The sequence below is a fragment of the Kryptolebias marmoratus genome, linkage group LG8 (assembly GCF_001649575.2).
Source record: "Kryptolebias marmoratus isolate JLee-2015 linkage group LG8, ASM164957v2, whole genome shotgun sequence".
Lineage (NCBI taxonomy): Eukaryota > Metazoa > Chordata > Actinopteri > Cyprinodontiformes > Rivulidae > Kryptolebias > Kryptolebias marmoratus.
The window spans coordinates 23,717,238-23,739,271 of record NC_051437.1 but is presented as its reverse complement, the minus strand read 5'-3'; the positions used below and the strand labels follow the sequence as shown (position 1 = coordinate 23,739,271).

The 22,034-nt window shown below is 38.2% G+C and overlaps 2 protein-coding genes across 3 annotated transcripts in view; one reads left to right on the top strand and one right to left on the bottom strand.

Moving 5' to 3' along the window:
• The window catches only part of cfap74 (cilia and flagella associated protein 74), a 41,837-nt gene extending 30,964 nt beyond the window's left edge, over positions 1–10,873 (bottom strand). The window contains exons 1-14 of one of the 2 annotated variants that reach the window (XM_017411198.3): positions 10,794–10,873; positions 10,087–10,193; positions 9,843–9,924; positions 9,350–9,502; positions 8,449–8,547; positions 8,193–8,297; positions 7,798–7,971; positions 7,563–7,673; positions 6,974–7,076; positions 6,274–6,431; positions 5,908–6,121; positions 5,626–5,790; positions 3,454–3,612; positions 3,195–3,313 (exon numbers count right to left, since the gene is read on the bottom strand). In XM_017411198.3, coding sequence (XP_017266687.2) covers positions 3,195–3,313; positions 3,454–3,612; positions 5,626–5,790; positions 5,908–6,121; positions 6,274–6,431; positions 6,974–7,076; positions 7,563–7,673; positions 7,798–7,971; positions 8,193–8,297; positions 8,449–8,547; positions 9,350–9,502; positions 9,843–9,924; positions 10,087–10,180 — 1,736 coding nt within the window. In that variant the 5' untranslated portion in view covers positions 10,181–10,193; positions 10,794–10,873. Of the gene's footprint in view, positions 1–3,194; positions 3,314–3,453; positions 3,613–5,625; positions 5,791–5,907; positions 6,122–6,273; positions 6,432–6,973; positions 7,077–7,562; positions 7,674–7,797; positions 7,972–8,192; positions 8,298–8,448; positions 8,548–9,349; positions 9,503–9,842; positions 9,925–10,086; positions 10,194–10,282; positions 10,598–10,793 lie in introns of those variants that run through there. The other variant, XM_017411200.3, reaches the window with a different exon arrangement.
• Positions 10,874–13,466: 2,593 nt separating this feature from the next.
• The window catches only part of gabrd (gamma-aminobutyric acid type A receptor subunit delta), a 24,725-nt gene continuing 16,157 nt past the window's right edge, over positions 13,467–22,034 (top strand). The window contains exon 1 of the mRNA XM_017411391.2: positions 13,467–13,896. Coding sequence (XP_017266880.1) covers positions 13,829–13,896 — 68 coding nt within the window. The 5' untranslated portion in view covers positions 13,467–13,828. The remainder of the gene's footprint in view (positions 13,897–22,034) is intronic.

Sequence of the window (22,034 nt, the reverse complement as noted above, 5' to 3'; positions counted from 1 at the left end):
TTCACATGGGAGGTTGGCAGGCGGAGTGAGACGATGTAAACCCTGCTCTGGCACATTTGAACTGCGAATACAGTTTTAAATCCAAGAGCAAAAAGCAATTTGTTAACATTGGTGCTGAGTAAAGAGCACATCATCCACCTCCTGAGCTGACTGATGGGAATATATGTTGGTCATTAAAATAACCTGTGCTCAAAAGTTAATTAGCTAATTAGTCTGAAAACATGTTAGAAGTGCAATGTTTACTGAAAGGTGCTTGTTTTAAGCTTTATAAGCCATCCAAAATGTACTGTAACAGGAGACTAAAATGTTAAGTTCCATAAGCACAGGATGTATCTTTAAAAAAAACCTATCTGAGCAGTGTGTATCTTGTGATGAGGGATAGTGTGTGGTACACACCAGCGGCTTTCTTGAAAGCCTGGCCACAGAAAGGGACAAGTCTGTTGTATGTGCTCACATCTTCCTTACTTACTGGTGTAAGAATGAACCCTTTACCAAGTGAACTACTTAACTAGAGTATGTTGGCCAAAATCTCCTAATATACTGTAATACAGCTGATCTCAAGTCTGTGTTTCAGTTTGTTGGCTTTAATTACTGCCTGCACAACCCCCCCACCCCCGTAGATTTTTGAACTGGGTTCAGCTTTAACTCTGTAACTATGTGCTAACTCAAATTTTATTTTAACTTTTAGGTTTCTACTTTGTGTTTTAAAATTTTTTTTTTTTTTTTACAAATTTTCGGATTGGTAATCGCATCTAAAATGGCCAAAATCAAAAAGAAGAAGATAATAAATATGTAAATAAATGGAATTATATACTGTGATTTTTATATAAGCAGTTCCTCCTCGTGTGTTATCGCACATCTGAGCTCAGGAACACACACATCACAGAGGGGTGCCTTCCACTCAGCCAGTCATTTACAACACTTGCTAAGAAGTGCCACTAAACACAGCATCTATACTATGGCTTTTCACCAAGTCTGGCAAGTCCAGACTGTTCTGGTTTTTCTCTCAGAAGAGAAAAGGCACAGCAGAGCCCACTCTGGCATAAATGCACCTACGCTGGGTAGGGGGATGTGGAGGGAAGAAGCCATTTTTAGAAATTAAGGGGGTGTAGAAGGAACCATCGGCTGGTGTGAAAAAGCCCAGTGTGTTACTGGTTCGTATTTCTCTCTCCTGCTGTGGTGAAGTTTTATTTGCTGGGGGAGCAATAAAGACTTCGCAGCCGTCACGACTGATCTCAATATTGTAGGTTTGAATGTGTGAGTAACCAGCGTTTTACAAACAAAAAGCAGTGATTAATGGATGGTGGGTGTATAATAGATGAATTAGTTTGGCAGCACGTATAGTTATACCTCTGTTTTTACTCTTATAACTCTTTACAACTAGCAGTAGTATTTTAACAGTGATCCTGATGTAGTTTGTGGTTGTTGGGTTGGGTTGCAAATGGGTGTATGGAGTGTGTAAAAGAAACGTGTGAACATTAGATTACACCAGAGAATATTATTACAACTAAATTTGTCTTGCTGAACACCAAGCTAAGCCTTTGCGGTCAAGTCAATAAGGTTCAGGCCAATGAATGTTTTATAGTAGCAGCTTCAAGCATGTTTGGTTGAGAACATGCCCCTAAAAAGGGCAGCATGAATTATATAACAGTATCGATAACACCAAAACTTCCAAGCATTTTCTTTCTTTGAAAGAAGAAATGTTCACTAAAACACGTGCTTTATTTTGCTCTGAAATAGTGATAAACAGGTAGCCCTTTTACTGTGACTGTACTCCAGTTACATGAAAGGGAGACAGAACAGTGTGAGAGGATATAAAGTGCATTCCACAGTATGTGCACATCCACAGATTTGGTTTGGAAGTGCGTGTCTGTTACATGCGAGTTAGGACTAGAGGACTAGAAGGTGATATGTTCAGACAAGTGGTCCCGCATCAGTGCTCAGGAACAGCACCAGTAGTTTCCAGATGACCCTTCTGTAGCCTACAAGGCTTCTCATTCAGTCAGGCAGAAAGAGGAGAGAAGAGGAGTAACCACATCAAGTCCTGGAAGAGCGAATGGGAAAGTGATACACAGAGAGTGACCTGGAGAACAATACAACTCTGCTCGTCCCGTGGGCTGCTGGCAGGCATGGAGAGAGGAGATAGAAGGAACATCGACTGACTCATGTAGCTGGGACTCATAAGAGGAGCTGGGCGTGCGGTGATCCAAGCTGGCGTCCATATGTGGGAGGACAGGTTTTGCTTTTGCGCACGTTCCATCATTTTTTGTTTTTTTTTACAAGTGACGAACTGTGTTTGCATTTCTAACAACTGAATAATGAGCAGATGTTTCCATCTAAAAACTGAAGGTGTAAAACATAAAGTGAATTTTAGGGAACTCTAAACTGTGTTGGTTGCTTACACATAAATCTAGTGTTACATTTGTATTTAAAATGAATTTATAATAACTAATATTGTCTTTGTTTATTTAAAAACAAAACAAAAAAAGCTACTGAGCAACAGTACTTAGTTATGTGCGGTCATTTAACTTTCTCCTTCATCAGTTATGTGAGGTTCTCTTATGTTATAAAAGTTATAGATCAGAGCTGAGTAACGCCAATGAACAACAGTGGTTAATTTATTTATTTTTCTTCATTTTAGTGTCTATCGCCTCCTGAAGATAAACACTTCAATGTTAAGTACTTCCTTCGATAAGTTTGGGTGCTGATGGGCTTTTTCTATACAATTGGACTTTGAAGATTCAGCTGGTCAACCATAAGAGTACAGGTTTAAGGCACATGTCTGGAGGATATGTCCAGATTTCATATAAGCTGTTACACTGTCCACAAACAGACAAAGGGCTGTTTCTAAGGCAGTATAAGTTTTACTTTAATTTTCTTTAACCAAGTTAAACAAATCAAGATCAGTTCAGCTCTTGCAGTCCAATGTCAGGTTAGATAGATATTTGTTTCATGTACTTATGTAATGTAATGTAAATTCAAACACTGTTGTAGTTTTCATGAGATATTTTTTCTTAGGACTGTTTGCCATAAACATTTGTTTCAACAACGAACAACAAAAGTTTCTATTCAGATGAACACACAAAGAATTTAAAGTTTGTGGTGTTTACAGACCTGTATACACAGTTGTCTGAGTTTGTGTTTACTGTTTGTTTCTGCTAAAATGTTTCCAGTCCCTGATGAGAAACTCTTACTTGATAGAGATGAAATCCTTCAGTTGAGCGGAGACCCTGAGGAGCTTGCAGTGGTTCACAGTGTAGCTGATGTTTGTCAGAACTATTTTCTTCTTATACAGTTTCCCAACTTCAAAGTCCTAAAACAGAACATTTTAAATATTTTAAATTATTCAGTTGCTATTAATATTCAGGCAAACCTGAGGGAAAACCAAACAACTTTTGGAGTTGATTTCATCATACTTTAAGTAATCTTTTTCTGAAAACTCAGGAGTGGTACCTTGAAAAGGACGACTTCTGGTTTACTGACAAATGGAGGCCCCTTCACCTTTTTTTCATGAACTTTCTTAGAAGTCACATTTAACTTTCTGCTGGCTGTGTCAGGTTCCTCTTCCTGTGCTTCTGTTTGAAGCGGTGTAACCTTCTCAGTGATGAGCTTCTGAAACAGAAATAAAAACATTCATTCCATATAAACCAGCATGCCAGTGTAACACAATTTTTCTATCAAGCTTTTAAAAGAGATTACTCTTTCTGTTCAGTTGGTTGTTTGGTTTTTGTCTCTCTACATATTATGGCTGCTCTAATATAAAATAGGAAACACTGCTTTGTTGTGCATGAGTTTATAATTTAATCTTCAGAGGACAATTCTCACAAACAAAAAAAGTAATTTATATATATACTTTTTAAAATGGTCTACAATAAACATATCCTATTTGTTTTCTTCACATCACTGCATACTTTTTTATCTGAGTTTCAGCATATTAATAAAAAAGATACAATTTTTCAAAATTCAAATTTCCCAGTTTGTGCATGTTGTACTATTATGTGGTGAATAAAAATCTAATCAGCATGTATTTAAAATGCATTTATTGTACATTTAAATCATTTTTCATAAAAAACAAGAGACAAAAAGACATTACATGCAATGCACATGCACTAAAATACAGAAACACTTTGGTAAATGGTGAAAATTTGTGACTGATTTGTCTTATTCAGAGTTAGTTTTTTTTTCCATCTGTATAGTTTGGCTCTTTAAAAAGCTGAAGGTTTGATATATTTATTCATCATTCTTCTCATTAGCTTTCTTGCATCACTGTGCTCGTACACTACTGAACAGGAATCCGATGAGGGCATTAGTCGGATTTGTACATTAGGAGGAGAAATCACTTCCACTTGACTCGTCGCTTGCTCAGATCTCTGAGCTGTATCCCTGCGTTCACTCTAAAGAGACGCCAACTAAACGAGAAGTGATGCCTGTCACCTCACATTTCGGCTATGTGAGAGCTCTGAATGAGGCACACAGCCGACTCACCTCCATGGCAGCAGGCTGATGCAGAAACCCTCCAACATGTATCGAAAAGTCCTTTACATATAGATCAAAAACATTTAGAAATATACATATTCTCATATGTACAACCACCTACTTATTTTTATCAAAAGGTGTGCCCAACCATTTGATAGTTTCATCTGTGTATTTCATCATTTTTAGTTAAAGAGTAAGTTATATTTTTTTATGTAAAAGGCTTTTCCAGTAGTCCTTTGTAAATGTCTTTAAAGGTTTATGTCATTTTGGTTATTTACTTGATAAATGACTTCAACAAAAAAAATAGATTGACAACGATGCTATGAATTAATTTCCTGTTTGACAAATTAAACAATTAACTAATACTTGGGCCCTCATTACTAATAAAACAGTCTCTCACACAAAAAGCATAACTAGAAGGCCTAAAAAACTCAGTCTGATGAAACTCTTCACTTCCTCAACATTGATCCATGATTGTTACCAGCTATGACAGCCTGGCTGGTATTATTATCCCCTTGTGTGTGTGTGTGTGTATATGTGTGTGCCATTATTGGAAAATGTGCTCTTGGTGACACCTACTATAGCAGAAACTGCCACAAAGGTAGTTTAATACTTTGGCAAGTGTTGTTATATTTATCTGTCTGTCTTTGGCAGATTCTGTCAACACGATGGTGTCCAAACTGTGGCAGACACAGACACAAAACCTTACAGGTGTGTAGTTTAGATCAAATTGACAGCTGTCTTCCAAGACTTAAAAGTAGTGATAATTTATTAATGAAGTCAGGACTTCTGAGTGCTCAAAGACTGAAACTTTAACTTACTGACAGGCATCACAGCTGGTGTGATCCCATCACAGCCTTGTCTAGCTAACTTTTAGACAGACTTGTGCTACCTCACCTGACACATGGTGCCATTACTTCTCTTTTCACCTGCCAGAAATAAGCTTCACTGTGAGCATTAGAAGGTTCATGTCACTTCCCTTCCTGATTTGACCAACCCAATGCACACGGTTCCACCAAGTACCAAGAGTTTCTGCTGCACTCCGCAAAATAATTATGTGTGCTGAAAGGTACATGATTTATGACCACTTAAATTTAGTAGCTTGTATGAATTTGCTTTTTGTTGGAAGTGGCTGTTGTTTTAGCACACCTTGTAGTCTTGTTCCCACAGCCCAGTGAATTCAGGCTCAGCAAGGCTGTCAGCAAGGCTCTGGTGGGCTACATCTTCCTGAAAGGTTTCACTCATTTCCTCCAGGTCCTCAGCATCAGAGGAAGTGGATGAAGAGCTCCTGATGTCACTGAACTTTCTGAAATGCTAGACAATTTCACAGAAACAAAATGAAAAAAAAAAAATCATTTTTACTAAGCATACAATGAAATTCAACAATGTCATCTCACAAATAGCATTTCAGGTCTTGAGAGGGTCCTTTACAATTGTTGCTGTCTCTTCAGCGACTGACGGGGGGAAAGGATCAAGGTAATACAAGAGCCTCTCTCTTTTCCTCCTCAAAGATGAAAACTTGTTACTGGTTGAGGGTTTGAGAGGCAATGCTTGGTTCTTGGTCCTGCTCTTCATCAGCTGTTCCTCCTGAAGAATCTTTGTGACAATCGCCACCCTCTTTGACTTCTGGCTCTCCTCAAATTCCCTGGGAAGTGTAAATCAACAACACTGCATTATACTGAAATGGGGTCATGTATTCCTCTGCACACAGAGAGAAAAAACACCCACACATCGCTGCATGGAGTGGGAGTAGAGGACATATATGTAGCAGTGGAGAGAGGAGAGGAGAGGACATACTCCTGTTTGCGTTTTGTCTCCTCTAGTTGCTTCAGACGGTGCATATGTTTGAAACTGTTGATGCCTTGGGCCTGCAGGGATTCTCTCAGTTGTCTCTCTTGTTGTTCTTTCATCTGGGCGTCTGCCTTGGCTCTGTTTTGTTGAACCTGTAGACTCTCCTTAAGCAGCAAAGCTGAATTAATAAAGCTCTTTTTGACCAAATACAGACTTAAGTGAAATAGCTCATGTGAAGCAGGAGAAATGAGCGTCATAGACAGAGTGCAGCAAACTCATAATGACAAGAATATAAAGATTGTCAACAATAAGACACAGTCCAGCATTTAATTTTTAACGACAAAAACATGAAAATGAGGTATGTTCTTCATTCCTTTTCATTAGGAGAATTTAGAGCAAATAATTTAAACAAATCCAGGTCCTTTATGGGATGTGTTATATGTATTAGACATACTGAATCCAAAAATAATGAAACAAATAAGACACTTAATTGTAATCAGGTATAATTACCAAAACCCAAAAACTATATTTAGCTTCATTGTAACAGTATGACTTTTCACCATAATTAGTAATTACAATTTTAATCTAAAAGTTTGTTTACCTTCAAACTATCTTACAACATATAAAGGGTTTACTAATCATGTAAAAAAAGTGTATCCATATCATAATAGTTTTACTGTAAGTACTGTATACTTCTGGTGCTTACTTGGTTGGCTGCTATGTTAGATTTCAGTGACCTAACAGCTTGCATCCTCTTTTCTATGAACTCCCTGTTCTGTTGCTCCTTCTCAGCTGCTTGCTGGTGCAGTCTAGAAAAAAAATGGAAACAAATACAAATGTAGCACACTTAAAACACTATTATTGCTCAGAAGTAAAAATTTCAGGAGTTGAGCAAGAATTTTTTTTTTACCACAGGAAGGATAAAGTAGAAAAGATTTTTTTAAAAGAAAGTTAGACATTGATTTTAAAGCCTTACATTCTGATCTTTTATACACTTTTCCGATAAATCAACAGCCACTGAATTGTCTAAGAAGTTGCTCAGGTGCCAATATGCATTTTTTTTTTTTTTTTGGTAAACATCATGAATTCTATTGTTTCTTTTCAGATGTGATAAGCTAAACACTCATCAACTTTTGTGCATCAGTTTGTACTTTTCAGTGTTATATCTACTCTATATTTAATATACTTTGCCAGTAAAAGTGAATGATCAATAGGACAGGTCGATTCTCCAAAAACGTTTCTGGGACAATGAATTTATTCCATTATGATACAGTTGACAAATAAAAGCTGATTACCTTTTAATTGTCTGTTTCAAGTACTTGGCAGCTGTCTTCTGGCTTCGTCGACCCTCTTCAATTTTTCTCTGACATTCAGTTTTCTCCTTTTTTAGCATTGCTTCCTGTTTACTATCAAAACACAATAACAGACATTACTCCAATACTGTGTAATTATAAAGAGATATCACAGTGTGAGCATAATAAAGCAGTAGAAAAATGTAATGTGAATTATAATCATTTCCGCTGTTCCTACTCTCTGAGAAGCTTCATCTTGTGTTGCAGGTTCTGGCTAACTTTTCTCTCTTGCTGCAACCTTGACGCTGCCTTCTGGGCTTTGAGGACCTGGAACTCCTGCTCCTCCTCCTGCACCACCTGTCGAAGTGAGGAAACCATGCCAAGCTCCACTTCCACTTCATTCACTTCCAGTCTGAGGAGCAACAAAACATGGTAAATTTGAATTCTACTTCAGAGTGCACAGAGACAAAATTTATGAGGGCGATTTTATGTTTTTGCTATCGTTTTCTGGCATTTGTGTTTATTCTCGTCGTGTTAAAGCTGTGGTTGAAACAAAAGAAATTAGAGGACTGCCTTTTTAATACAATACTGTGTTAAAAAAGACCTGCCAATCCATCTTCATCTAGAACTCACTCTTGTTGCATTAGTTCAGTTTGGATTTGGCCCTCCAACTCTTCCTCATTTTGAAGCTGTTGACACAACTGTTTATGCTGGGCTCGCAATCGAAACAGCGCCACGCTGCCAAATAAAAAAGGCAAAGAAATACTAAAGTTAGCAAAACAAAAACAACAACAAAAAACACAGATGTGCTTAGAAAGGACATACACATTACTGTTATTTTTTATTCTTTATTCATTTTTGGATGTGTAAATAGGACCCCCCCATTTACCTGTTATCTTTTGTTTTCTGCTGATCTATTTTCTTTTCCAAGTTGTCCCTCTGTTGCAGCAAACTTTCAATAGTCTGATGACAGAGTTTCAACTTTTCCCTAGTAAAACATTTCAATAAAAAACCCAAGTTATACTGTGGACATAGAGAAAATAAAGTACATCAAGGGTATAGATTTTCTTGTAGCCACTGCAACATAAAGGAGGTGATTCAGTAGGATAATAAAGTAATTCAACAAAGATATTAAGACGCTATAAAAGGATGCACTTATCTCCAAAGCTCTGAAACACCCAATGTTCTTTTTACAGGCTAATAGTGTGGAAAACAACAATCTGTGTTTTGGGAGGAAAACTGTCATAAAAGAAAATTGTTGCACGCTGTAATGTAAGAGCTGCATATTGGGTAAAAGCCAGGTGTGCTTAGGCCCCATTAAACTGATGTTTATTCACAGAGCACTAAAGCTCCTCGCTGACCATTCCTGCTTGGTGCTGAAGGATGATGACTGACATTTTTGATGGGGACTGCATCACAGTTCATCAGGCGCCTAATGGCTCACGGTGCAGACAAATAAAAAGAGGGAAGAAAAGTGAGGAGAGAGGACATTATGGGAAATGTTCTCTTTTCAGCTGAAATGATTTCCCACAAATTGCTGAATCAATTGGAACAGAAATGATTGGCCCTGTGTGACAAGGGCAAGGGAAGAAAGACCGCAGGAAATCGGAAAAACAATCAGAAAAGAAAAGTCCTTATGGAAACTGAAAACATGCAGCAAAGACTTGTAACAAAGAGACAGGCAGTGTTATTTCTAAACAAGTTTCTGAGGAGTCCAGGAGGCCCATAAATTTTTATCAGGGTTAAAGAGGCACTTCAGCTCTAGAAATCTGTTGTTGCCAAGTTCAGACCTGGCTTTTTGCACGTCATGCTCCTTCTGTCGATGAAAGCAGTCCAGCTGGTCCAGGTTTCGTCTCAGCTGGAACATCCGTGCTGTCTCTGCATAACTCCTCTTCTTGCCACTATCAGCCCCAAGCACAAGGTCACCATCATCATCGCTCTCCCTTGGGGCGGATTAAAGAGGACATATTAAAAGAAAAAAAGATGCAAATTTTAAATTTAATGCAAAATCTACATGGCATATGCACAAAAAAATATACTAAAGTTGTGCTTGGGGTGACTGCTAGCCCCCAGGGGTATGATGTGGAAAATATGAACAATCAATAAAGGAAAAACAATAAAAAAGATAATATAAAGTTTTGTTTTTTACACTGATAATTCCACTGAGCCACAGGAATATCTACTATAAACTAGGGGAGAAATTAATGTATTCAGGGCTACATAAGCACTATCATTTAAACATTTTTCATCTCATATGGGTCATATAAAATTAGAAATACCCACTCAGACAATTCTTCCAACCACTCCAAATCAGAAGAAAGGTCAACCTCTTCATCCTCAAAGGTCTCCTGTCCTGGACCACAACCTGAAATACATGTAAAGGACATATTGATATTCTCATTTCTCTAATTTCAGGTACAATTTTACTAAATGTCTGTACAGCTGTAGGCAGAGCAAAGCAGGTTTGTGTAAATGGATGTGTTTGGTTGTGATTAACTAGTAGGCAGTAACAAAAGCTTATTGTCACCCTCAGTATCATCACTGCTCCTGTGGTAAACATCCAGAGGTACAGACTTCTCTGACGTCTCATCAGCTGAGCTTTCCTTGTCTTCAGTTTCCATTTTAGCCTTATTTCTGAAAAACAAACACACACCTTATAGTCGAAGGAAGCTGACCGTCTTGCCTTTGGGGGATACTTGACAACAAGCTACAAAAAAACAAACCTTAACATGTGGTTGCGCACTGAATAGCTTGATTCGTGAAAACCTAGTTAAAGCCACAGACATGAATACGGTTAAAGCTGCCCTGTACTGACCCAAGGCTCGGCTAGTTTGCTAACTAGCTAACGCCTAAGTTAAACCTAGCATAGCTCAGAAAACTAAGCAGAAAAACTAATGACGAGTTGACGTTTTAACGCGTTTAAAATAATACCATCTTAGAGGAAAACATTTAACAAATGTTTACTCCTCTAACCAAGGATTTTCTTTACTTTTACAAACTTTTTCCCGCAGCTATAATCCTCCAAGACCTGTTACTGTTGCTGTGGAGACGGAACGCGGGGGGCGGGCCTTAACTGCTGACTGACAGCTGATGGACCGGCTGAACATTATAAGAAACAGTCCGTTGTCCGAATATTAAACACTAATTAAACAGCAAAAAACTAATGACGACTTTAAGTTAAATGTAATTTAAGTAAATATCAGTTTAAAATAACACGTTTGACGAAACCTGTACCTGTATTACTGAGGATTTTCTTCAGTTTTACAAACTACTTTTCCTCCGAAGCGAGTTAAAGCCTCTAACTGTTACTGTTACCATGGAGACGGGACGACGAGGGGGGGCGGGCCTTAACGCTGCCTTCACTGTCCACACAAAATATCCGAAATCAACTGTTTACGTGTGATAAAACAGTGTTTGTTTGTCCAAGTAATTTTTAATAGATACCAAAATGAGCCAGTAGCCGTTAAATATAAGGGGATCGACATTTACATCATTTCAGCAGTTAATGTGTAACTGTTTACGCTGGTAAATAAAAAGGTTTTTAACATTAATTAAATTTCATACTTTTATTGTGAAGCTACACACAGGAAAACAAACAATACCAGTAGATTCAGAGAAAATTATAAATCATCAGTCATGCAGTTTTTTGTTTGCTTCATTTGATTCACACTTGAGACCTGACTTTGCTTCAGAAGTAGACTTATGTCATATCATTTTAATAGCTAAAAAATAGGCTAAAAGTTCCTTTTAAAGACTATAATAGTTTTGTTTATTTTAATCAGAGGAAATCACTATGAAAGAGACAAAAAGAATGTGACAGAATAAATGATTTTATTTTTTTATTAGTTGACATACAGTGAGCTAAACACTGGCTGCAGACCAGTGTTTGCTTATCAAAAAACTGCAGTTTAAATCTTAGTGGAATATTGAAAAGATGGGAAAAAAATTATTTATTTATAATTTAAAGTCACTGACTTCAAGCCTCCTTTTGTCAATGATGAGACACCAGAAAGCAGGATAGGTGCACCGCTGTGTTTACACTGAACACCTCTGAAACTACACATAAAAAAAACATAAAAGCCTGCAAACTTGGAGACAGAAAAAAGGGCAGGGTCTCAAAACTTATATGTGTTAATCTTGTTAAATTTAATCAGTGTTCAAATTTTGTAAACTAAACACTGAAGGTTTACTCATTGGTGTAACGAGAGAGAGGTTTTGCCAAGACATAATATAATGAAAATGTAACATGCGACATGTCACATGTCAGACAAGTGAATCAGAATAATGACTCTCTGCTCCATGCTTGTCCACTGTAACTGTGTGATTTCAGCTGCAAAATGGGGATTACATAAAAAATGGTGATTATCATCTTTAATCTGTCTCTCCCCAAGCTTTCAGAAAGGGAACTGATGAATTGTGAAAACATCATCTTAATTACTCTGTTGTTCACTGCAAATGTATAAAGTTTACTGCACCAACAAACCGTGCATTTATTCTGTTTGACTCATATTATTTATTTGTTTATTTCTGATCCACTTGGATCACCACCGTGTTTCTTTTGACAGCTGATGCAACATTCATTGTTGCTGCTTTCTGTTTTTAAGCTTCATACAGCTGGGTTCATTTGTCATAATCTTATTCCTTTAATTGTTTGATTGTTGAAAGTCTGTAAAGTCAAAAAAGGAAGGGGAACTAGCATGAGGATTTCCATTATTTTTAGTCGTGCTTCATGCTGCAACTTTTACAGTTTAATCTGTTTTCTTTGTGTGTGGATTGTTTCTACTTTACTGATATTTAATCTTTTCCCAATTCCTCTGGAGACTACGGTAAACCTCTTAAAAATGTGGCTTTGAGTGTCTTTATAGGTTTAGACAGAAATAGACTGATCTGTGTGTTCACAAGACTTGCATCACTATAGGTTGGAAGGATGGGTGTAAAGTGATAAAATATATTGATCATTGATCAAAAGCATAATAAAATTGAGATTCATGTGATCCTGGATTTTTTCACCACCAGTGGAGATGCAATGTAAAACATGTTGAAAGGTGTATTTTCACCAAAAAGGTTTCAAGAGAACACATTCACAACTCCTTAGGTTCATGTGGATGGCTTTTATATAAGATAAACTAAGTTAAAATAAGCTAAAATAAGCTAAACTAAGCTAAGCTAAGACAAGATGTAAAACATGTATTTGCATGAGACCAGATTAGAACAAATGAGATAAAATGAGTTCAGATTAGATAAAATGAAATAGAATGAGATTAGACATGAAGAGACAGGATGAATTAGGAAATAAATGACATGAAATTAGATTAAATGATTAGATTAAATGAAAGCAGATACAATGAGATGAGACAAGAAGAGACTAAATGAAATAAGATGAAATAAGATAAAATAAGATGAGATAAAATTAGGTTAGTTAAGATGAGAGCAGATAAAATGAGAGGAGACAAAATGAAATGAGATGAAATAAGATAAAATGATATGATATGATATGAAATGAGATAAATAAAAGGGAGAAGAAAGCTTGGATTATCATAAATTAGGCCTACAGTTTAAAATACAACATAATACTACAAAAACCAACACGTAAAGTTCAACATAAAACAAGACACAGAGACGATTATGTTTTCCCTAACAGGCTTATAAAAAACACCTAAGTTTTGGCAAAGCCCTGGAGTTATTTTAATAACCAGTCAGGATTTATATGAAGGAACAGAACATCCGTCTAGCTTTCATGGAAGTCATATGTTGGTGTCATGCCCCCCCTCGCGCCCTCCGTGGCCAGATTCAATCTGGTGTTCAGAGACCAAGCAAGAAGAGATGTACAGATTAGTGAGTCTCCCACTCCCTCCCCCCCGCCCCCTTNTCCTCTCCTCCCTCAGTCTCTCTCTCTGCCGTGTTGCTGGATGACAGGAGGCGCTTGGATCAGCTCACTGCTGCGGTCGGACCGGGAGTTTTTTTTCTTTTTTAAAAAAATTATTTTCTCAGGTGCGCTCCGCTCCGGTGCGCTCCGGGACGCGCAGGGATGAAAGATCTCACGATGGGGCCAACATCAGCTTCATCAGCATCATCATCATCATCATCACCGGCAGCAGCAGCAGCTCAACACTTTACTTTCTGCACCGCAGTGATGGATCACGAAGACAAAATACAATCACACGAATAAATAAACTCAGCTGGGCCCTTTTTTTTGTCGTCGACTTTCTTTTTTTACCGTGGGGAAACTTTTCTTTCTACAACGCATTTTTAATGAAATAGGGAGTGGAATGGAGATCCCAACTTTCCTGCTGTCGAGTCTTGCCGTGCTGCTCGTCGGGAGGGATATTTTCACCAGGTGAGAGCAGCCTCGCTCCTCTTCCCTCAAAGCAAAGCGCTCCAACATGTCGGGATAACAAGTTTACATAAAATCAAAGTCCAGACCTGGCGCCAAGACGCAGAATGTGCAGATCTCACAGAATACTGCAGCTGATGTGACTTTTAAAACAGATAAAACTCGTGCTCTTTCGGGCTAAAATCGCACCAGTTATATCCGTCCTTGTTGCGCATCACCTCCCACGACTTATCAATATGAGCACACTGTAGTCTTTAAGCTGCAGGGCAATTTAAAATGCTCTATGTTTAGCTGCACGTTCTTGTTAAAGTCCCCAAACGCAGAGTCTGCTTTGTTCTCCGCTTTGCCTCTGGCGCACAAACCTGACGACAATATTTACATATGGCGCTTGTGAAGGTTTGTTTCTCTCTCTCTCTCTCTCTCTCTATGTATATATATTTATTTGTATATTTGTCCTTTTAAATGGAGATGAATAAGAGGTGAGTGGGTGGTTTTATATGCGGCAGGTATAATGTTATGTCACCAGCATCCAGGTCTGTTGAATGTAGGGGTCAAATCTGTCAGATGGTGCCATCATTATGCAGCACTGAAGGAGGCCCCTGTGTCAGTGCGCACTCAACATTTAAACAGAGCAGCATAGATGCTCAGTTTGAAAAAAAAAATGGTGCAGTTGTGCTTAGACAGCAAGCCCTGATCATGATATGTCACCATTAAATTACAAGAACTGAGGAGTTAATTTGAGATGAGCCTGAGATTTCCTAATTGTCTTGGAATAGGAAAAATAAAAATAAAAACCCTCTCTGTTATCACATTGAAATCTATTCGTTCACTGAATTTAATTAGTTTCTTACAAGGATTTATAAAAAACAAAGCCCACTTCTGTTGTCCTTTATGGCCAAACTAGATGTTTTAGTGTTAAAACCCTTATGGTTATGTGTTTAATATAAGCTTTGTGTGCTTAAATCCCCCCTCATGGCGTTTTAAGCTTTCAGTCCATAGCATAATCAGCATCTATTACTGAGGCCCTGGAGCGTGCATGTATGTGTGTGCTTCCACTGAAGAAGGGCAAAGGGTGAAGAGCTACTTAAGCTTTGGGTGAAATTTGGGCAAATCAGTTCTTTTGTCCCTCCTGGCTGTTCACCAGCAGAGGGAGTAACAACAACTACTGTAATTGGATTTCCCCCCGCCTCCAGTCACCGCTGTTATTATTATTTTGTTCTCAGAACAATGCAGCGTTGGCTTTTTTTTTCCTTTTTTTTTTTTTTTGCACCTCATTATGTGTCAGCTCTCTCTGTGTCAAACACACACACACACACACACACTTGCACATATTGCTGTTCAGCCTTTGGTAGCTGAAAGTTTCAAACTGCAATTTTACCCCTCTGATTACTCTGATTCCCTTTTTAGCTCCCTCTTTATCCGTTTCAGAACAAGTTGCTAAGCTAAGTTACTCCTCGCCTCTGCTGCTGTTGCGTGATTTTTCACAGCTTTTCTCTTCACCTGAAGTGTCTCTTGTTTTTTTTTTTGTTTTTTTAGCTGTGCTGTACGCCACATCTAATTAAAGGCCTCGCATTCCTTGAAGGAATACATATCACCAGCAGCCTTTTAGTTTGAGACTATAACATCATCTTGTGCTGAGAAATGATGGAGTTGTAGCCATTTGGTCAAACCTTGAAACTAACATTATGCACAGTCTCATGCAGTATTGCAAGACCTCGCTTGATCTCGCTGTTAGTGTTTGGAGTACGTGCTACTACCACACCAAATTTGAACTTAATATCTGTAAAATTAACTGAAAATAGCAATTTTGAGTAGGCTAATGTTGATTAGCTGTGGTGACCTTCTTGAATTGGGTTGAACCTTAAAGTTAATCAGTTGCAGAGGTACAGCCAACGATTATATTCTGAGAGTTTCATTAAAATCCATCCACTGGTTTATGAGATATTTTGGTAAAGCGACAGAGAAACACGCAATTTAACACAAACACGGGCAAAAACATCATCACCCCGCCTTTGCCTTGGGTGGCGGGTGATATTTAATGATGTAGTGTCTGTACCAGAGAGGGCCTTGGTTGCATAAGAAAAAGAATAACATCCCACTTGATCATCGTCAGAGTTTGATGGAAACATTTGTCAACAAATTCTCCAGAATGACAATAAAAAAAACAAAAAGGTTTTGAAAGCACACTTTATCATTCACTTCTCCACTTGTCACTTCAATCTCTGAAATAAATCAACATCGGAGTGCATCATCGTGGACACGAGGAGTGTTGCGTAACATTTCTGCTACTTCAAAATGCCACTTTAAAATGTTAGCAGAATACATTTCACCTGCTATGGATCTACTCAGGTCCAGGTTGGAAACTGCTGAGCTTATTGTGCAGAAATGCTTGACATTCACAGTTTAGCCAAACAACAACACAGGTATAGAAATGGACTTGATCATGTAATATTTGTTTTTTCTCCCAATAAGGATGATTGTCTTTAAAACTGTTCATGTACTTGCACAGGTTAAAATGAAATTCAGGGCAGGAGTTAGGTTATTTTATGATTTTCCTGCTGCTTTCACACAGACACAAAAGGTCTATCGCTAAATGAAGATAATGGTGAATTTTAACCATGTGTTTTATAAACTGGGTAGCAATACATCCTGAAAAATATAGCCTAATACAGCCTGGTGTGTACCCGGTATGTACTGGTCTGTATTTTGTATTTTTATGTTTTTTAGAAGAACAAAACACAAACATTTGTTGTGTTCTGCAGACTTCTATCTTCACAAGGCTTTCACTTTTCCAAACTTCACATTTTCACTCTTATTATGTAAGAACAGAGGGTCACTTTGCAGTTTTCTGACAGCAGTAAGCCCTTATTTTGAAGGATTAGTGTGAAGTTTGGAGTTTGCAGTTTTACTGCTCAACTTTCATAAGAGCAGATAATTCAAGCAGGCTGGATTTAGCTCCCTGTTCGTTCAGAGAAGAAGCAGGCGTAAACCCAAACATCTGATGAACACATCTTTACTGATTTGTCATTTATTTGTTTGGTTAATTATTTATTCTGCGGACATTTATTTGACACACATCATAAATTGCGGTATACAATCTCAGTTTATAGTTTTAGATCGAAGCAAATTCAAGAGCAGATTTCATCCATATAAAACAATTCAAGCCCTCAAAATATTAGAGCATTAATGCAGTGTTATAAACTTTCACACTGTCGTTACCATTTTACAGGTTCGTTATTTACACAAAAAATAGTTGCATCGAAACAATTTGTGTGTTGTAGAACAGAATGAGTTCAGTGTGTCTGAATGCAGTGTAAATTTAAAACCTTTAAAGTGGTTTAAGTGAACGCCTTTTTTAAATTTTGCATTACTTTTATGTTTTACATGAAACATAATGTAACAGATCAGACTGTCTTTAAACACAGGTAGTGTTTTGTTAAACATAAAATCATAAATCTTTTTAAGTAACCATTTCATCTTAAAGTGACTCAGTGTAGAAGTTAATAAAATAGTAGTATAAGGTAACACCTTTTTAAACTTTGCATACTTTTTTATTGTACAGCAATTTGTTTGATGTTGCTGCTGTTTGTTAAGTGTTTGAAAGTTAAAGAGAAGAGAAAGTCATCATTCTGACAGAATGAGACAGGGCTGTCTCCACAGATGTGTAAAGAAAAACCTACAATTTATGAACATAATTGTGCTTTTTAGATACACAGTTTCAGGTGTTGGGATCATTTCATGTCAGAACTGAGCTCACAAACAGGTGGTAACTCCACCAGAAGCAGTCAGTGATCTGCTGCTGATGTTCTGAAGCTCTTGTTTATTTTTAGACATAAAAAAATCTACTAATGATTTTTAATCTTGTTTAAAAACGGCCAAAGCTTTGAGTCTTTGGCCGTTAACCCGGTGTGAGATGTTGACTTATTGTGACCTTATTTCTTTTTTTGTTTGTAGATAAATACGAAACATTACAAAGGTTTCAATTTCTATTCTAAAGGAATACTTTATTTAACCAGGCCTGGGCCTGAAGGTAGCCGAATCATGCATGATTTTGTTTCTGTGGGACAAACCGGAGTAACCGGGGAAAACCCACATAAACACAAAGAGAGGCCCGGGTCCAAGCTGGGGCTCGAACCCAGGACCTGCTTGCTGTGAGACAACAGCACCAACCACTGATGAACGGGCCGGAGGAGTTCTGGAGTCCCAGCTCACAGAAACTTAGGAAAGGTTTTCACGTGTGAACATCTCTGCTTTTATCAAACGGCAGTTCAATAAAAAGCAGAAAACACACTCTCATTTTCACTAACTGTACATATTTGGTATCTAAAGATGAGTTCTTGTAAAATAACTTAAACTTCCTTCTAACAGAAAGTGGATGTGGGGGAACTGGAGGGTCCAGGGAAAAGCCCCAGACAGTTTGATTTCTTTAGATGGTTCTGGGGGTGATGAATTTTCTCGTTCCTGTGCAGATTATGGGGTTAAAGTCTGAACAGGTCCTGCTCCTCTTTAAAGAGTCACAAAAAAAACAGGCAATAAATAAGAAGATGCCCACAGTGTATAAAATAATCCCTCCTACATACAGAATTGCCTTGGTCCACGCCACAGTGCGTGCCCATTTCACAATTTTCTCCAGAAGCCTTTCGATGGCTCTGTGCAAAATCTCCACCACTTTGGCTCCGACTCGCTGGTCTTGATCTCGGACCACCTGTCGGAGCTCTTTCAGGGTGAAAAGGTCCCGGAGCTCCTGGACGGACTTCTTGCACATTTTCTTCATCCGTTTCGCGTCGGCTTGAAACTTGTCGGGCGCGGTGAGCCCCTTCATCGTCCGGGAGACTAAATCCTTGAGGAAGGCGACTTCTCCCTCCGCAGGAAGGTCCCCCTGACCGACGGCGCCACATTTAGTCAGCACTCGCAGCGTCGCGGCGAAAGTCAGAAACCGCAGCGGCTCCTTGGAGGCTGCGTCTGACCGTCTGGAAAAAGGAAGTCGGCATTTTCATTTTGTGCTAAACTAGTTTTTCTTACTGTGAGCTAAAATCAAAAAGCGTCAAAGTGCTTCTACAGAGCGTCGAGTGCGTCCGTGAAGAGTGAACTTTGTAAAGTGAGGGCTTTCTGAGGGAAGCCGCAGGTAAAGGCTTCGATGACGTGTCAGAGGGCCTTTGATGCTCGGCTTTGTTACGTCATTAAAACACATGACATCAGAAGCGCGGAGAAATGAGGATGATGATGATGATGAAGAAGAAGAAGATGATGATGATGATGATGATGAAGAATACGTCATTCATCCTCTGCAGGACGTTTCAGGGTCACCGCAGCAGCAGTTACGTCACACAGACAACAGCAAGAATAAAAGAATTTAACACAAAAGCAGTGATAGCCTACTAAAACTAGAAATATTGATATAAAATACACTATTGCTAAAAATGTATTGCATAAAATACACAGAACAATGTGGGGGTATATTTAGTAACATATATTTAGTATACATTTCATTGTTTATTACAGAGCTACAGAAATGTCAGTCTTTCACAAATCAGCCGGCAACTAAAGATGCTCTGACCTTTTTAAATGAATGGATGGGTGGATACTTTACTGATCCTATGCAGGAAAGGCTATTATTATTATTTTGTTCAGAGAATCAGGAAGGAAAAAAAATAAATTTAATCCTATTTGTGATCATTGCTGGCAAATTGGCAAAATCAGAGTTTATTATTTTCAAGTTTTTCTTCTCAAAAGCTTCAAGATGATACGCAGTTTGTTGAAATTTGGTGATTTTTCACCTAGCTGGTTTTGTTTTTGAGGTTGGACAAGAGCAGGGCTCAGGAGGCCACAGATACTGAAAGCCAACAGTCCAGGCAAATATTGATTTTACCTAAATTTAGTTTATGATTTAAGATCTACTTTTATTTTAAATGAATTCACTGACTGAGCTGTAAAGCCCTATCATAGATCATCCATATAACAGGATCACCTCTCTGATGTAAATATTTGTCATTTCAGATTTTTTCAGCTCACCCGCTGGCCAGATGTGGCCCCTGGGCCGCCAGTTGAATAGCTCTGGTCTTGAGTGATGTCACTGAGAATTCTAGCCCTATATTTAAAAAGAGGAATCCCTAAGCTTTACAAGGATGCCAAGCATTATATGAAGGGATTTCCCTGGTGCTACAGCAGCCAGAATATAAGACAAATACAAGAGTTATAAGACAGAGGATTATTTCTGAAAACACACCTGTTAGATATAATGATTTGAATGCAGATTAGGAAGATTGTATGCTATTTTAGTTGGCAAAAATCAATATTTTTACTTAATTTGCTCATCCCGACTCATTTTGCCAGCATATTCATCTCTCAGCTCAGTTTCGTCCTGATAAGGCCTCCTGGGAAGTTACCGTCAAACGCTAAAAGTTATTTTACTTCTCTGAGAGACAGGCGTAGGAGGAGGAGGCAGCACAGCTCTTTGTTTTCATAAAATCAGGCAGCAAAATGTGCTTTCAAGCTCCGTGCTCGACATTTCGTGAGCTTCCTGGTTTGTCACACTTGTCCTTAAACGTGCACTCCAGGTGACTCACTCCTCCCAACTAATCTGGATGAGAGGCTGAGTCAGTGGATAAAACCCTCCTGCCATCCAGAGGGAACACTTGCCAATAACACAGTGATTTGATCGAGTTGCTTTGGCTGCCTGTCTGAGTTTAGCCCAGGTGCATTTCAGAGCCTCTGCTTCCAGTTTTACCAGTCAGTTCCAGTTAACTCTTTGCTCATAAACTGGGAGTTATTTTTGGAACTAAATGCGCTGATAAATATTATATTTATAATGACTAAATGACTAAAAACTCATGCATTAATAGGTGAAAATCTTCCACAGTGCATACTGTACTCTGAGCAGGGCGTCTCATGATATCCCAACAGGTCGGGATAAACAAAACAGCTACAACTTAAGATGATTGTAGTCTAACACTCCGGCATGAACGCTGGTGGGCGGTATGCATCCCTTCAAGGAATACTAGGTCTTTCCTTGTCTTCTTCTTTGTCTTTCGGCTGTTCCCTTTTCACAAGTAGCTACAGCGAGTCATCCTCCTCCATCTAACTCTGTCCTCTTCGTCCTCTGTCCTCACTCCAGCTACCCCCATGTCCTCTCTAACTGCATCCACATATCTCCTCTTTGGCCTTCATCCCTTAATAATACTGAATGTCAATGTCAATTTGATTTTTAAAGCATGTTAAACTAAAAAAACAAACAAACAAAACTAAAAAGACTGGATAAACGCTGCATTTTGAATATCAAGGGGCCAGTTGTTCCAGAGTTTGGGTGCTGCCACTGCAAAATGTACTTGCTTTGTTTTGTCCAACAAAATGTCAGCATGACGTTCACAATCATACTTTTTTTTCTTTTTCAGTTTTTCTCAAATAGCTCAGAATATTTAGATAAGTGGACAGACTTCATCAGTGGTTTTATGAAGAGGAGATAGAAGACTCTGTTTTGAAACAGCACAGTTTAAATAGGAACAGGGCTCAGACATACGAGTTGTCCTTGAATTTGTTTTGTCCTTGAGCAAGCTGTTCAGTAGCAAACTTCCATGTAGGGAGGAGGACAATAAATGTATGGTCTGTGCTAAAATCTTACTTCTTTCTCCTTTGTAAAAACGAAGAACCGACAAGGAAGTTATTAGCTGCAGTTTGACAGCAGCTTTGATCCGAAACTGTCTAATGTTTTAGTCTGTATCTGTATTCCTAAATAAAATGGAAACAGAGACAATGATGCACTGGACTTGCTCCATGTTGCTGCTGCTCACAGAAGGCTGGTCAATTACCTGCAGGAAAGGTATTTATCATCTGGTGGAAACCAAAAACAGCTGAACCTGAAGCTTTTCAAAGCAGTCGGGTGCAACAGGGAGCAGATAAGAGGCTCTTAAAGATGGGGAAAATAATAAAAAGAGTAGTTTTAGATACAATAAAATACTTGCTTACAAATGCTTATACAGGTGCTGGTCATAAAATTAGAATATCATGAAAAGTAGATTGATTTCAGTAATTCCATTTAAAAAGTGAAACTTGTATATTATATTCATACATTACATACAAACTCATATATTTCAAATGTTTATTTCGTTTAATTTTGATGATTACAAATGACAACAAATAAAAAT